General features: G+C 57.6%; 1 protein-coding gene across 1 annotated transcript; it reads right to left on the bottom strand.

The window, feature by feature from the left end:
- Window positions 1-2524: 2524 nt before the first annotated feature.
- CNN2 (calponin 2) lies at window positions 2525-11859 on the bottom strand. Its single transcript, XM_007954550.2, has 7 exons — window positions 11797-11859; window positions 7911-8032; window positions 7292-7358; window positions 7070-7207; window positions 5644-5760; window positions 5356-5502; window positions 2525-2800 (listed from the first exon to the last, which is right to left on the bottom strand). The coding sequence occupies exons 1-7, from the start codon at window positions 11857-11859 to the stop codon at window positions 2525-2527; spliced, it is 930 nt and encodes a 309-aa protein (XP_007952741.1).
- Window positions 11860-12230: the final 371 nt, after the last annotated feature.

Raw genomic sequence — 12230 nt, 5'->3', positions numbered from 1 at the left:
ACGAATATTTAGTGCGCCGAAGATGGTCGAATGGAAGTGCTCGATTACCATTCCATTTTACAGAAGTAGAAACTGAAGCCCCGCAAGGATACCAAAGGACAGGCAGGGTCTGTCCCGCCCCTCACGAATTATTGATAAGTCAGAAGCTCAAGGAAAGGGCACTTATGGAGGATCCCAGAATCAGCTGGGCTTGGAAGTTCAGCTCTAGCCTACCTGGCGCAGATGGAGAAATTGAGGCTGATAGAAGGACAGGACATTGCCAAAGGGCCAAAGGTCTCCCAACCCAGACCATAGAGACAGGAACTGGGATCTAGGACCCCCGAACCCCACTCGAGGGTCCTTCACTTAACGCGGGATGTAAGATGTGGGAAGTAGCCTCAGTTTCCCCATTTGGAAGTGCGGAGTTCTCTAATGGGGAAGAAATTCCAGGTGTAGCGAAGGGTGTCGCAGTGACCTTGTTGCCCAGCCTCTCCCTGGAAGATCAGTAGTCTTCAGTCCCTCGACACTCACCAGAAGAGGATGAAGGGTGAGTGAGGCGCTGGGCTCGGCCCGCAGCCTCTAATTCCCAGGAACCTGCTTCCCACCTCCGCCCCCTGATCCTCGAATCTCAGGGCCTTCCTCCCTCCCTGGGTCCTCTCACCGTTCCAGGCGCCCCAGTGCTGCCGGCTTCCCTCCGCCAAGCAGAGGCCAGGAAGCGCGACCCTTTTAAGAAGAGCCCCTCGCGGGCGCAGCGCCCCCGAAGACGACCGCCCTTCGCATCCCTTTGCCGGCAGCTGCTCTCGGTCCCACCCTTTCCAGCGACCATTGGTCGCTGCGCCTGCCACTCACGGACCCGACCCTCAGGAACTACGAACGCCGAGGCGGGGGAGGCGGGGCCACGCTGAGCCGGGTTTCTTAAAGGGACCGTGCGCCCGTTGCTTCATCATCGCTGGACTTAGCCGAGCCCTCGACAAGGTCCCCAGAGCCCTGCCTAGGGAGCCGAGCTGTCTTCCCACCAGGCACAGGCGCCCTCAATACCTCAGCTCCCATTGCAGAAGCAACCTTGCTGCCCACTCCCCACTGGGGGGCCCGGGCCTAACCACTCGCCCTGTGACCCTTCGCAGTTGGACCAGAATTATCATCCGTACGTCATATTACACACACATTCCTTGGTCCCAGTGGCAGGCCACGCTCTGGCAGAGGCGTGCGGGAGGCCCTCATAATTCTAAGGTGGGTCCTGCGTCCTAACGGTCACCCGATTTTGCTGAAAACCCCCAGATCCGTTTTCCCGGTCTAGGAACTGGATCTATTCCCCAAGCTCGCTGGGAGAATGGCGACCCAGCAGGTCCGAAGGCCCTGGGGGTGCAGGTGGGGATGGAGTTTTAGGATGGCGCTTGCCAGAGCGACGGGCTGGGGCTGCAGTGTGGACGGAGCCGAGCTGTTATCTGGAAGTGGAGGTGAGGGCCCCACGTTGTCTAAGCTTGGAGGCAAGGCTGGGAGGCCCTTTCCGCCTGGCACCTCAAATCCTTCATTCTACTCAGCCTTACCTTGTGTCCCGGCCTCGGCTTCCCCATCCCCCAGTGCTGTGAGAACTAACAAGGGTGTGCCTCTTGCCCCGCCCCCATAAAGTAACCACACCAAACACCCCCATCTCCCAGCCCCGCCTCTCCATTCAACCCCAATTCTCCTAGGCACTTGCTTTTCCTAAAAAGTTTTTATTGCAATTTGGTCCACAATCAGTATTTCACATTATCTCATGGTCCCAGGCTTCTGGGGGGGACTGGTCCCTAGAAGGATCTCCATGTGGGTGACCCTGTGCAGTTCTCGGCAGGTGGCAGGACAGGCAGACTGGACCGTCTGGGAGGGCCACCAGTGATGGGTGGGTGCGCGCGAGTATGGGAGCATCTGGCTTTGCCTCGACCACTTAGAATTCCACTGTCTGAGCCTGTTTCCCCACTGAGGGTCCTGGAAGGAATCACAGTTGGCATTGTGAGGGTCCAAGGAAATCTAGACTCTGGAAATGCGGAAAATATTCCAGGTCAGTGGCCTGGCCCTCACCCAGGGGATCCATTTCCTAGCACCACAGGGAGAAAACAAAAAAAAAAAGTTTTTTTTTTTTCTTTTTTCTTTAAAAACTGCCTGAAGCTTTTGTGGTTACAGAAACCACAAACTGATCCACCTAGAAAAGGGAAGGGAGGGAGATGCAACCGGAAACCATGGGGGGCTGGGCCCCTCCCTGCCCAGGTCTCTCTCCTCCCCCCAGCTCAGGTTCAAGGCTGCAGAGGAGTTGGCTGCTGATTGTGCCCTAGCAACTCCCCTGACAGAACCCCTACCCCCAAGTCTGGTGGCTCAGTCCTTCCAAGGAACCAAGGGAGGATGGGAACCACACCCCTGATGGTCCGTTTGCCTGCCCACCCCAACCGCCAGCCACCCACAGACCTGAGGCTGGCAGCCCTCCAACGTGTAGAAAAACAAGATGAAAGCACAAAAAAAAAAAAAAAACTCAGATGAGGCAATGATGCGGGGAGATGCCACACATGACGCCTCAGTAGTCCACCTCCTTCTGGTAGTAGGGGGGGAACTCAGGGGCCTCCCCAGGGCCTGGGCTGTCGCCGGCACTTGCTGCGGCCTCATCTGCCGCTGGGCCTTGCGGGCAGTACTTGGGGTCATAGATCTGCCGGCCCAGGCCAAACACCTGGCCACTCTGGTTGGCACCCTGCGTGTAGCCCATCTGCAGGGACATGGAGGAGTTGTCACACTTGTCTGTGCCCAGCTTGGTGTCGTAGATGTGCCGCCGGGTCCCTGGAGCTGTCATGCCCACCTGAGGAGGAAGGAGAGGGCGTCAGGGCTGGGACAGAGAGGAACACACCTCTGCTCTGAGCCCCACGCCTGGCCACTCCTAGAGTGGAAACCTGAGGCTGCAAGAGAGAGACCTCCCCAAACTCCCACACCATTTCCCACCTCCCAGCTTCCCTGCCTAGAAAACTCCTATGGATCCTTCCAAGCCTTGATCAACAAGAAATACGAACCCACCGCCATCCAGTGCATTCCAACTCCTGCACCCCCATGAGTTACAGAGAACCAAGTTCCACAGGCTTCTCTGGCTGTGTTCTTTGCAGAAAGAAGCCCTGGTGGCATAAAGGTTAAGTGCTTGGCTGCTAACGGAAAGATTGACTGTTTGAACGCACCCAGAGGAGGCAGGAGGAAAGACCTGGTCATCTGATCCTGTGAAGACTGACAGCCTTGGAAACCCTGTGGGGCAGTTCCACTCTGTCCTCTAGGGCCACTGTGAGTGGAATGGACTCCACAGCACACAACCACAGTAATAATCTTTGTGGAGGCAGATCACCAGGCTTTTTGTCCACAGAGCCACTGGGTAGGTTTGAACCGCCAACCTTTAGGTTAACACTTGAGCACAAATTGTGCCATCCAGGGACCCTTAAGCCTTGCTCAGACCCATCTTTTCTGCCTCCATGCTGAGTCCATCTTTGTTAACAGGACCCTCGCCCCTGGCCCCTCCAGACCAGGACAGTCTGTGTCCCGCTTTCCCTCACCCGTGCTTGCGCCATGTTCCACAAACATCACACAGACACATTCACCACCACGGAGAAAGAGAACCGTGTGCCCTGAGAACTACCAGAATTGGACTAACAGGGGGCAAAGTTATAATAACTTTGCCAACACCCACAGCCAGCTACCCAGGGGGAGAGAGTAGTTGGACCTGTGGGCTCAGGACCATAGTGGCAGGGGACATCAAGCTCAATTGGCATAACATACTACACAAAACACTGTTCCACCTCCTACTTTGGCGAGTAGCGACTGGGATCTTAAAAGCTAGCAAGCTGCCATCTAGATGCAACGATGGGTCTCTCCTCGTCCAAAGCAAAGAAGACTGAAGAAAACCAAAAATGCATGGATACAATTAGTCCTAGAGACTGGTACACCATCCGATCTGCAGCCTATACGACTACGAGAGCAGAAGAACTAGATGGTGCCTGGCTACCACTGTCATCCACTTGGAGGGGGATCTATGTAGGAGATTCTGGATAGAGAGGGAGAACAATGTAGAACAAAACTTAAAATCATTTGGAGAGAAAAAAAGGGGGGACCAGGTTTGCTGGTTGGATAGAGCCTGGTGGAACCACTGAGACTATGGCCCCTAGCTGCCCTTCAGGTCTGGAACTGAACCCACACCTGTGGCTTCCAGCCAAACAAAAGACAGGCATATGAGTTGAACATTTACCTGAGGTGGATACACTCCTTGGAGAGAACAATCATGGGAGAAAGAAGGGCTGCTTATGCACAGGGAGACAGCTCAGGGAGCAGGAGTGCATGGAGGGATGGACACAGGGAAGAGGTAACTGTGGGGAGGAAGTGGGAGGGGAGCTGTTGTATTGGGGTAAATTGTAGTCAATGTCATGAGACAACGTGTGTGTGAACTGGTGTATGGAAAGTGAATTTGCTCTGTAAACTTTCACCCAAATCACAATTTAAAAAAAAAAAAAAAAAGTTTGCAAGCAGCCATCTAGATGCAATTATGGGTCTCTCCTCGTCCAGAGCAATGAAGAATGAAGAAAACCAAAGACGCATGAAAACAATTAGTCCAAGGAACTGGTGGACCTTGAGAACCTCAGCCTACATGACCCTGAGACCAGAAGAGCTGGATGGTGGCCGGCTACCACTGTCAGCCACTCGGAGGGGGATCTGTGCAGGAGATCCTGGATAGAGAGGGAGAACAATGTGCAACAAAATTCAAAATCACAAAAAAAGACCAGCTTACTGGTCTGATAGAGCCTGGTGAGACCCTGAGACCATGGCTCCTAGTCACCCTTCAGGTCTGGAATTAAACTCACGCCTGTGGCTTCCAGCGAAACAACAGACAGGCATATGGGGTGAACATTTACACCAGGTAGATACACTCCTTGGAGTGATTCATTGTGGGAAAACGGAGGGCAGTATTTGCACAGGGAGACAGCTTGGGGGGCAGGAATGGATAGGAAAGGACACAGGGAAGAGATAGCCACAGGGAGGAAGAGGCAAGAGAGCTATTGCATGTGCCAACTGCAGTCAATGTCATGAAACAAAATGTGCATGAACTGCTGTATGGAAAATGCATTTGCTCTGTCAACTTTCACCCAAATCACAATAAAAAATTTAAAAAGTGAAAAAAAAAAAAAAGAATGATCAGAATTGGATAGGCCTTTGGTCCTTCCTTGGATGGAGACCAGGCACAGAGAGTAACAGCCATGGCCCTGTGGACACACAGTGAGGTGGACACGGGTCTGAGGCAAAGACGGAGAAGGCATGGCCAGAGAGACCGCAGGGTAGCCGGGAGCGCAGGCTGGGCGGGGTGGAGTGGGGGCCGGCGAGACCCACCTGGCTGGCGCACTTGTTGGTGCCCATCTGGAGGCTGATGGTGGAGTGATCCATGGGCGGCAGGATGTGGTTCTTGGGGTCGTAGAGGTGGCGCCTCATGCCGTAGGCCGTCATGCCCGACTGGCTGGCACATTTGTTGGTGCCCATCTGCAGGGAGGAGGGCCAAGCAAGGTCAGGCTGCTCCTGCCCAGCCTTTGACCTTGCCCTGGCCTTGAGGGTCCTTGAGGCTCGGTAGGGCCTGGGTCATGTCTAGAGCCCGCTCTGGGGGATGGGGAGCCTGGCATGCACCTGGAGCCCGATGACACACTGGCCCGCCTTCATGGTGGCATCGTCAAAGTTCCGCTCCTGCTTCTCCGAGTATTTGACGCCAATGTCCACACCACTCTGCAGCCCCTTTGTCTTAGCCTGGGGGATAAAGGGGGATGGAGTGTTGGGGGCATAGGGGCTCCCTTGGTACAGGTCAGAGCATACAGTCCCAGGACAGGTACCAGGGCTGGGCCTCAAGCTCCCCTCACCTCTCCAAGCAGCTCTCATCTGGCCTCAAGGATCTGCACACCCCCCCCACCACCCAGTGCCTCTAGAGGGACGTCACGAGTCAGCCCTCCCATATTGGGGCTCTGGGTGGCGCCCAGCCCAGCCCACCTCAGGCAGCACCAGCCCGTCTCCGGCAGAGCTCTGGCGTCATCACATCCTCTCTCTCGCCTTCTTTGTCTACCCACCTTTGGATCTCGTCACCTCCTCCCCACCACAGCCATCCTGCCCCTGCTTGCCACCACCACTGTCTCTCGCCTGGTCACTTGGCCCGACTCCTCTCTGCTCTCCCCGTCTCCAGGTAGCAACAAGGGATGTCTGAAGACGCTACTCACAGTACAGTTCCCAGACTCAAAACCCTCTTCCCCGTTGCTCCAGCGCTCCATCCATGTCAAAGCCTTGCTGTTCCCTCTCCAGCTCAAGCACTGTTCCACCCACCATTCCGGCCGCAGTGGAAAGGTCACTGCCTCCAGAAAGCCTGTTCTGACCACACTGCTCTAACTCATTCTTCTCCTTTAAGGCACTTCTCCCAATTTATATACACAATGATTTGTTCCATCAGAATTCCAAATTCTCACGGAATCTAGACTTTCTGGAGCCATGGAGGCTGGATGAACCCTGAAACTGTTGCCTGGAGACAACCTTTAAACCTTAAACCAAAAATATCCCCTGACGTCTTCTTACAACCAAACCACAGTTTGGCTTATTTGGTAGAGAATGTTCGCCCTGAGCAGCATGCTCTTTTGAAGAGTATTCTCTGTGGGATCAGACCGCTGACATGCAAGGTTAGACAGGACACTCAGGGGGCAGGGAGTTCATGGTCATGGGGGAGGAACAATTTGCGAAAGGAGACTGAGTGGCTGTACGCCTTGAAGAGCGTCTTCCATGTCTCTGAACTGTGCAGAGAGTGTCCAACTGGAGTATATTTTCCTGTGTAGACTTTCATCAATCCAAAAAAAAGCTTCAGTGCCTGCCTCCTCCCTCAGACTGTGCACCTGCTTCCCCCATCAGTCTGAGTTCACGGAGGGGGGGCCGCATCTGTTGTGTTCACCGTTGAATCCAAAGTGCCTGGCGCCTCGTAAATGCTCCAAAATGTTTGCAGATGAATGAACCAGCATTGGAGCTCTAACAACTACCTCGCTGTGTAACCCTGGACAGGTTGCTGTGCCTCTCTGGGCCTCACCTTCCCTGCCAGGGCAAGAAGAGACACCTGCACCTGGGTCATGTTCCCACTCTCAAACAGGTCGTTGGCCTCGAACAGGTCCACGGGGTTCATGCCATACCTGACCATGGCCTTGATGAAGTTGGAGAGGTTTTCCAGCTGGGAGGAGGGAAGAGAAGGACCGTCAGGGGGTCAGGACTGTTAGGTGGGCCCCACCCTGCCCCGCCACCCACTAGCCCTCACCTGGTGCCAGTTCTGCATGGAGCGGTTGATCTTGGGGACCGAGCCTGGCTGCAGCTTATTCATGAGTCTGGGGGAGCAGATGGGGCAGGGGAAACGCAAGCCTCCATTGGTGCCAGAGGTCCACGGAGGCCCCAGTCAGAGGCAAGACGCCACGGGCTAACCTCAGCCAAGCCTGGACTCTCTCTGGGCCTCGGCTTCTCCTCTCGTAAAGTCATCTCTCACTTGTTGATTAAGCAAAGACGCCAATGACTGACAGCAACCACTATTCCCAGCACAATTTGGAACCACAGATTTTTGGATGGGAATTCAGGAATTTCCATCAAAAGTCTAAATGTGCAAAACCATGGAATGTTTGCACTACATCAAGATGTGAGGCAACAGGGGAAGGCCTCCAGGCAATGGAGAGCGCCCCCCCCCCCCGCACTAAAGAGCGGAGTGACGGTGAGGATGCTCACCGGTGGAGACGCCACACAAAACAGGACAAGAAATAGAAAGCAGAGGAGAGGGACCCAAACTCACCAAGTGAAGCGCAAGGAAACCTGAGGAGGGCATGTGCAAAGCAGTCTCACCTCCGTGGAATTATCGAGTGTGAAGATGTGCGTCAGAGCCAGGTACTCACGTGCACAAGACGATGCCGTCTTTCAGTCCCTTCTGGAAGTCGGGGCCGATGGAGAGACCCGTGAGTTCCTCGATCCAGCTGCGGAGCTCTGCCTCCTTCTGGGGGTCATATTTGGACAGGAGCTAGGGCAGAGGGCACAGGGCCAAGCTGGGGGGTCGTCCCCAGCAGAAGCCCCCTGGCTAGGGATTGGCAACGGCCAGTGACTCCAAGGGAAGAAGAGACAAAGGGTCCTGGAGGTCCCCATGCCCCTAAGCAGATCCTGCCCTTTCCCAACAGCAGGGACACCCCAGCCCTTGCTCACTGGGAGACGAATCACCCCGAGGCACACGCACCCCCGCCTCTCGCATTCACAAACATCTGCTCTATTCCATGTGCAATGGTGCCAAGCAACACCAAATCCCCCAAGATCTGTCTTTCGGCCGCCCCAGCATGCTCCTGTCTCATCTCTTCGTCCTCCCTGCACTGGACTCACTGTTGTTGGTTTGAACTGTGGGAAACTACACACACCACACCATTAACCATACCAAAGCATTTGATCGCACACCACGAAGTTCGCTCACGACGTTCTGCAACCTCCTTCTCTGTCTAATTCCGAACTCTGTCACCACCCCAACGGGAGCCCGGACGACAGAGCGCTCACTCCCGCTGCCCGCCCTAGTCCCAGCGCCCACTGACCCACTCTCTGTCTCTGTGGCTCAACCTGTTTGGGACATTTCCTAAAACTGGAAGCAGACACCATGTGGCCTCTGGTGTCGCGATCTCTCACTGAGCATCGTGTTTTCAAGGTTCATCCCCGTCACAGCATGTTAACGGTACTTTGTTCTTCTTGATGGCTGCGTCATATTCCATGGTGTGGATGGACCACATCTGTTTGTCCATCATCTGCCTGATGGACACCTGGGTTGTTCCCACCCTCTGGCCATTAGAAATGTTCTTGTGAACACCTATGTGCCCAGCAGTGGGGTGCTGGGTCAATACGGTATTGACAGCAGACCTTGGCCTTGTTGCCCACCTCACCATGCTAGTTCCTGCCTCAGGACCTCGGCCTGGGCTCTCTGCCGACGGGGATGTTCACGCTGTTCAGCCCCCTTTGCCTTCAGTGGTAGCTCGCAGGTCACCTCCTCGGAGAGGCCTTCCCAGACTCCCCGTTGCATCCCTCTCTCCTGAACCCTGTTCTGTCTTCCAGGCTCTCATGTCTGCTGCCTCTTACACGTCTGGGCTGGTGGTCCATCTCCCCGTGAGTCTGGCTGTCCTCTCAGGGCCACCTCTGCTGAGCCTGGAGGGCTGGGCGAATGCGCCCACAGAGCCACGCATCCCACGCCCACTGCCACGAGCACGGGCGCGCCCCTCCCTGTGAGAGGAGCATGGGACGCTGAGAAGGGCAGATCAGCTGAGGCCCAGGGAAGCCCTGAAGAGCCAAAGAGCCAGGTGGGAGTGTGGGTGGCGGGAAGCTGAACACAGCCACCACTGGAACAAGGTGGTCCATGTCAGAGGCTGCTTGGCTCCAGAACCCCTCACTTTTCCTCCCCCAGCCCCCTACCTTGCAGGTCCTTTCCTGTCCTCTCCTCCCACAGCACCCAGGGGACAGGAATGACCCCCAAGATGTCCCTGGAACATCCAGTTCCTGTTCCCTGCTCTGCCCCAACTGCCTGGATGGTTGTGAACGGTCCCCACAACCCAGCCTCAGTTTCCCTGTCTCTGTTTGCAGTCGCTGGCCTAAGGGCACCGCACACGGGGCTTGTGCTTCCTGCATAAGCCCCTGGGAGACTGAAGCAGGGCCGGGTGGCAGGTGCCCAGGGGAGATGAAGGCAGGAGGCCAGCCCACCCTCAGACCTCAGCCTCCTGGCTCCCACAGCCCTCCCTCGGGGAGCTGCTCTGCCAGACTTTGTCCGCCTGAGGAATGAGAAAGGGGCGGTGGGTGGCCCTGCCCAGCTGGGCCCCATCCCCGACGGCTCTGGGGCCTGGGAGCCAGGGGTCCCGGGTGGAGGCGCCTGGCCCAGCCCCATCCACTGCGGCCGACTTCCTCCCCCAGCTGCCCGGCTGGCCCTTGAGCCTTGAGCGCATTCCTTGGTCACCGCAAACCGCCAGGAATGCAGCTGCTGCTTTTCCGGCTAAATGGGGACCAGCTGTGCCCGGTGCTGCAGGCGCCCCCCCACCCCAAGCCAGGGAAGCCTCGGCCACGCCCCTTGGGAGGCATGCTGGACACCGGCCTGCCCTGTGCTGTCTGGTGGGGGTAAACTGAGGCACGAGGGGCTGCGGGGGGAAAGAGGCCTCCCTGGCCCAAAGAGGCTGGTAAAGTAGACAGGAAGTGGGCTCAAAGCCACAGGAAGCTGGTTTCCTATTGGCATGCAGCCTGAGTGGCCCTTCCAGTGGGCAGCTCCCCTCTCCCCTCCCATTCTCCAGAAGGGGCAAACTGAGGGCTGGGAGCTGCGGCATCTGACCTCAAGCCCCGCCCCTGCAGGTGTCGACCTGCCCCCAGCTCCTTCCGGAAGCTGCCGCACCCGCTGGGGTTGCCATGCCTCGCTCACTTCCTGTTGTCCCAGGGGAGATGCCAGGACTGATGGCTTAAAATACAGTCATCCTTGAGAACCAGGGACTGTCAGGTGTGGGGCTCAGACACACCTGGGCTCGAATTCTGGCTCTGCTACTTGCAAGCTGTGTGGTTCTGGGTAACTTGAGTGACCTCTCTGAGCTCCATCTGCATAAGGAGCCCTAAGATAGGGCGTGGGGCAGCACCCGTCCCACCTCCCACCCCCTCCTCCCCACCTCCCTGGCCTGCACCTCAGCTCCCAGGTATTCAGCCCATCCAATCACTCTTGGAGGGCCAGAGGCCTTTGAGGGGGGCCTGCAATCAGCCCTTAACTCCCCAAGCCTCAGTCTCCTCTTCCGGCCAGTGGGTTAGGGTAAGGCTTGGAGAGGCTCGAGGAGGGGATACAGACCTTCTCCCTCCTGTCTGCCAGCCCCTGAGTGCCGACACGGCCAGGTGTCTGGCTCAGGCTGGCAGGGCTAGTGCCCGCGGCGTGCCCAGCCAGGCCCCTGGCCGCTGTCTTAAGGGCCACATTCTCAGGTGCCTGGTACCTGGGTGTGCGTGGTGTGGTGGGGGATGGGCAGGGATGACCGTCCCGCCTCCAGGTGGAAGGACCTTCTCAGCCTTCCCTGGGATGCACAATCGACCCTGCTGTGTGACCCTCTAGAAGTGTTTGCCCCTCTCTGGGCCAGAACCATACTGGTTTCTTCTACAGTGTCTTTCCCTGGCCTTTGTGTTTCCACGTCACAAACCCACATGCATAGAAGTCACACTGCAGGGGACCCCCACACATCATTTATTGTCCCTTTCAGTTCATCATATGGGCACAAAGAGAATGAAGAACGAAACTGCCCAGGCCCCCAACAGCTCAACTTCCCCCTCCCGCCCCGTCCCAGGTGTGAAGCCGGGAAATTCCTGTGGGGGGGCCCACGCCCTTCGCGAAAGGCCCTGGCCCCGCCCTCTTCCCCCTCCCAAAAGCAGAAGTGTGGCCAGAGGGAGCGGAGAGGGCCAGCTGGGGTCCCCTCAGCCCTTCAGGGCTTGCTCGGACCGACGTGAAGCCTCCCAGGGACCCAGAGCTAGGGGCTGGAGAGGGGCCGGAGGCTTCAGATGGGGCAGGATGCGAGAGTGGCTCCCCCAGATCTGACTCGGCTGCTGCCCACATTCGGAGGAGCACCTGGAGCACCCCTCGACCACCTGGAGGCTGAGGACCCTGGGGGCGCGAGCGAGGGCCAGGCTCACCTCGGGTCTCAGCCCTGACCGCCCTCCCGCTGCACTCCCCCCACGTCGCCCAGACCCCTGCAGAAGTCAGGGTGCGACGGCCGCGGGAGGCGGGGCCGAGGGGGCGCGTCCCCCACTCACCCGATTCTTGACCTCGGCCGAGAGCCCATACGAGGGCCCCTTGTTGAACTGCGTGGAGCTCATGGCTGGCGGCGGCCGGCGGCGCGCGCGGACTGGGCTGGACGGGACGCACCGCCGGCGGGCGCGGGGCTGGGACCCGGCCGGGCGCCACGCCCCCCGCCGCTGATTGGCCCAGAGTGCACTTGTCCTTATAAGGCTGGGAAGCGCCGAATTCCTGCGGCCGCGACTTCCTGAGCCCCCTCAGCCACCCCGACCTCCACCGGGGCGGAGCACCCCGTCACCTGCGGCCACGAGGGGGCCCTCATCCCCTTTGCAGCGACGGGAAACTGAGGCAGGAAGGGACAGGGATTCTGGACTGCCAAGCCTGGGCACTCTAGCCTTCTCCCTGCTGGGCGTCTGTAGATGGCTCTCTCGCCCTCTCTGGAGCTTAGTTT

Source organism: Orycteropus afer, unplaced genomic scaffold (assembly GCF_000298275.1).
Source record: "Orycteropus afer afer isolate SDZICR_OR568_19922 unplaced genomic scaffold, OryAfe1.0 scaffold00466, whole genome shotgun sequence".
Lineage (NCBI taxonomy): Eukaryota > Metazoa > Chordata > Mammalia > Tubulidentata > Orycteropodidae > Orycteropus > Orycteropus afer.
This window is presented reverse-complemented; position numbering and strand designations above follow the sequence as displayed.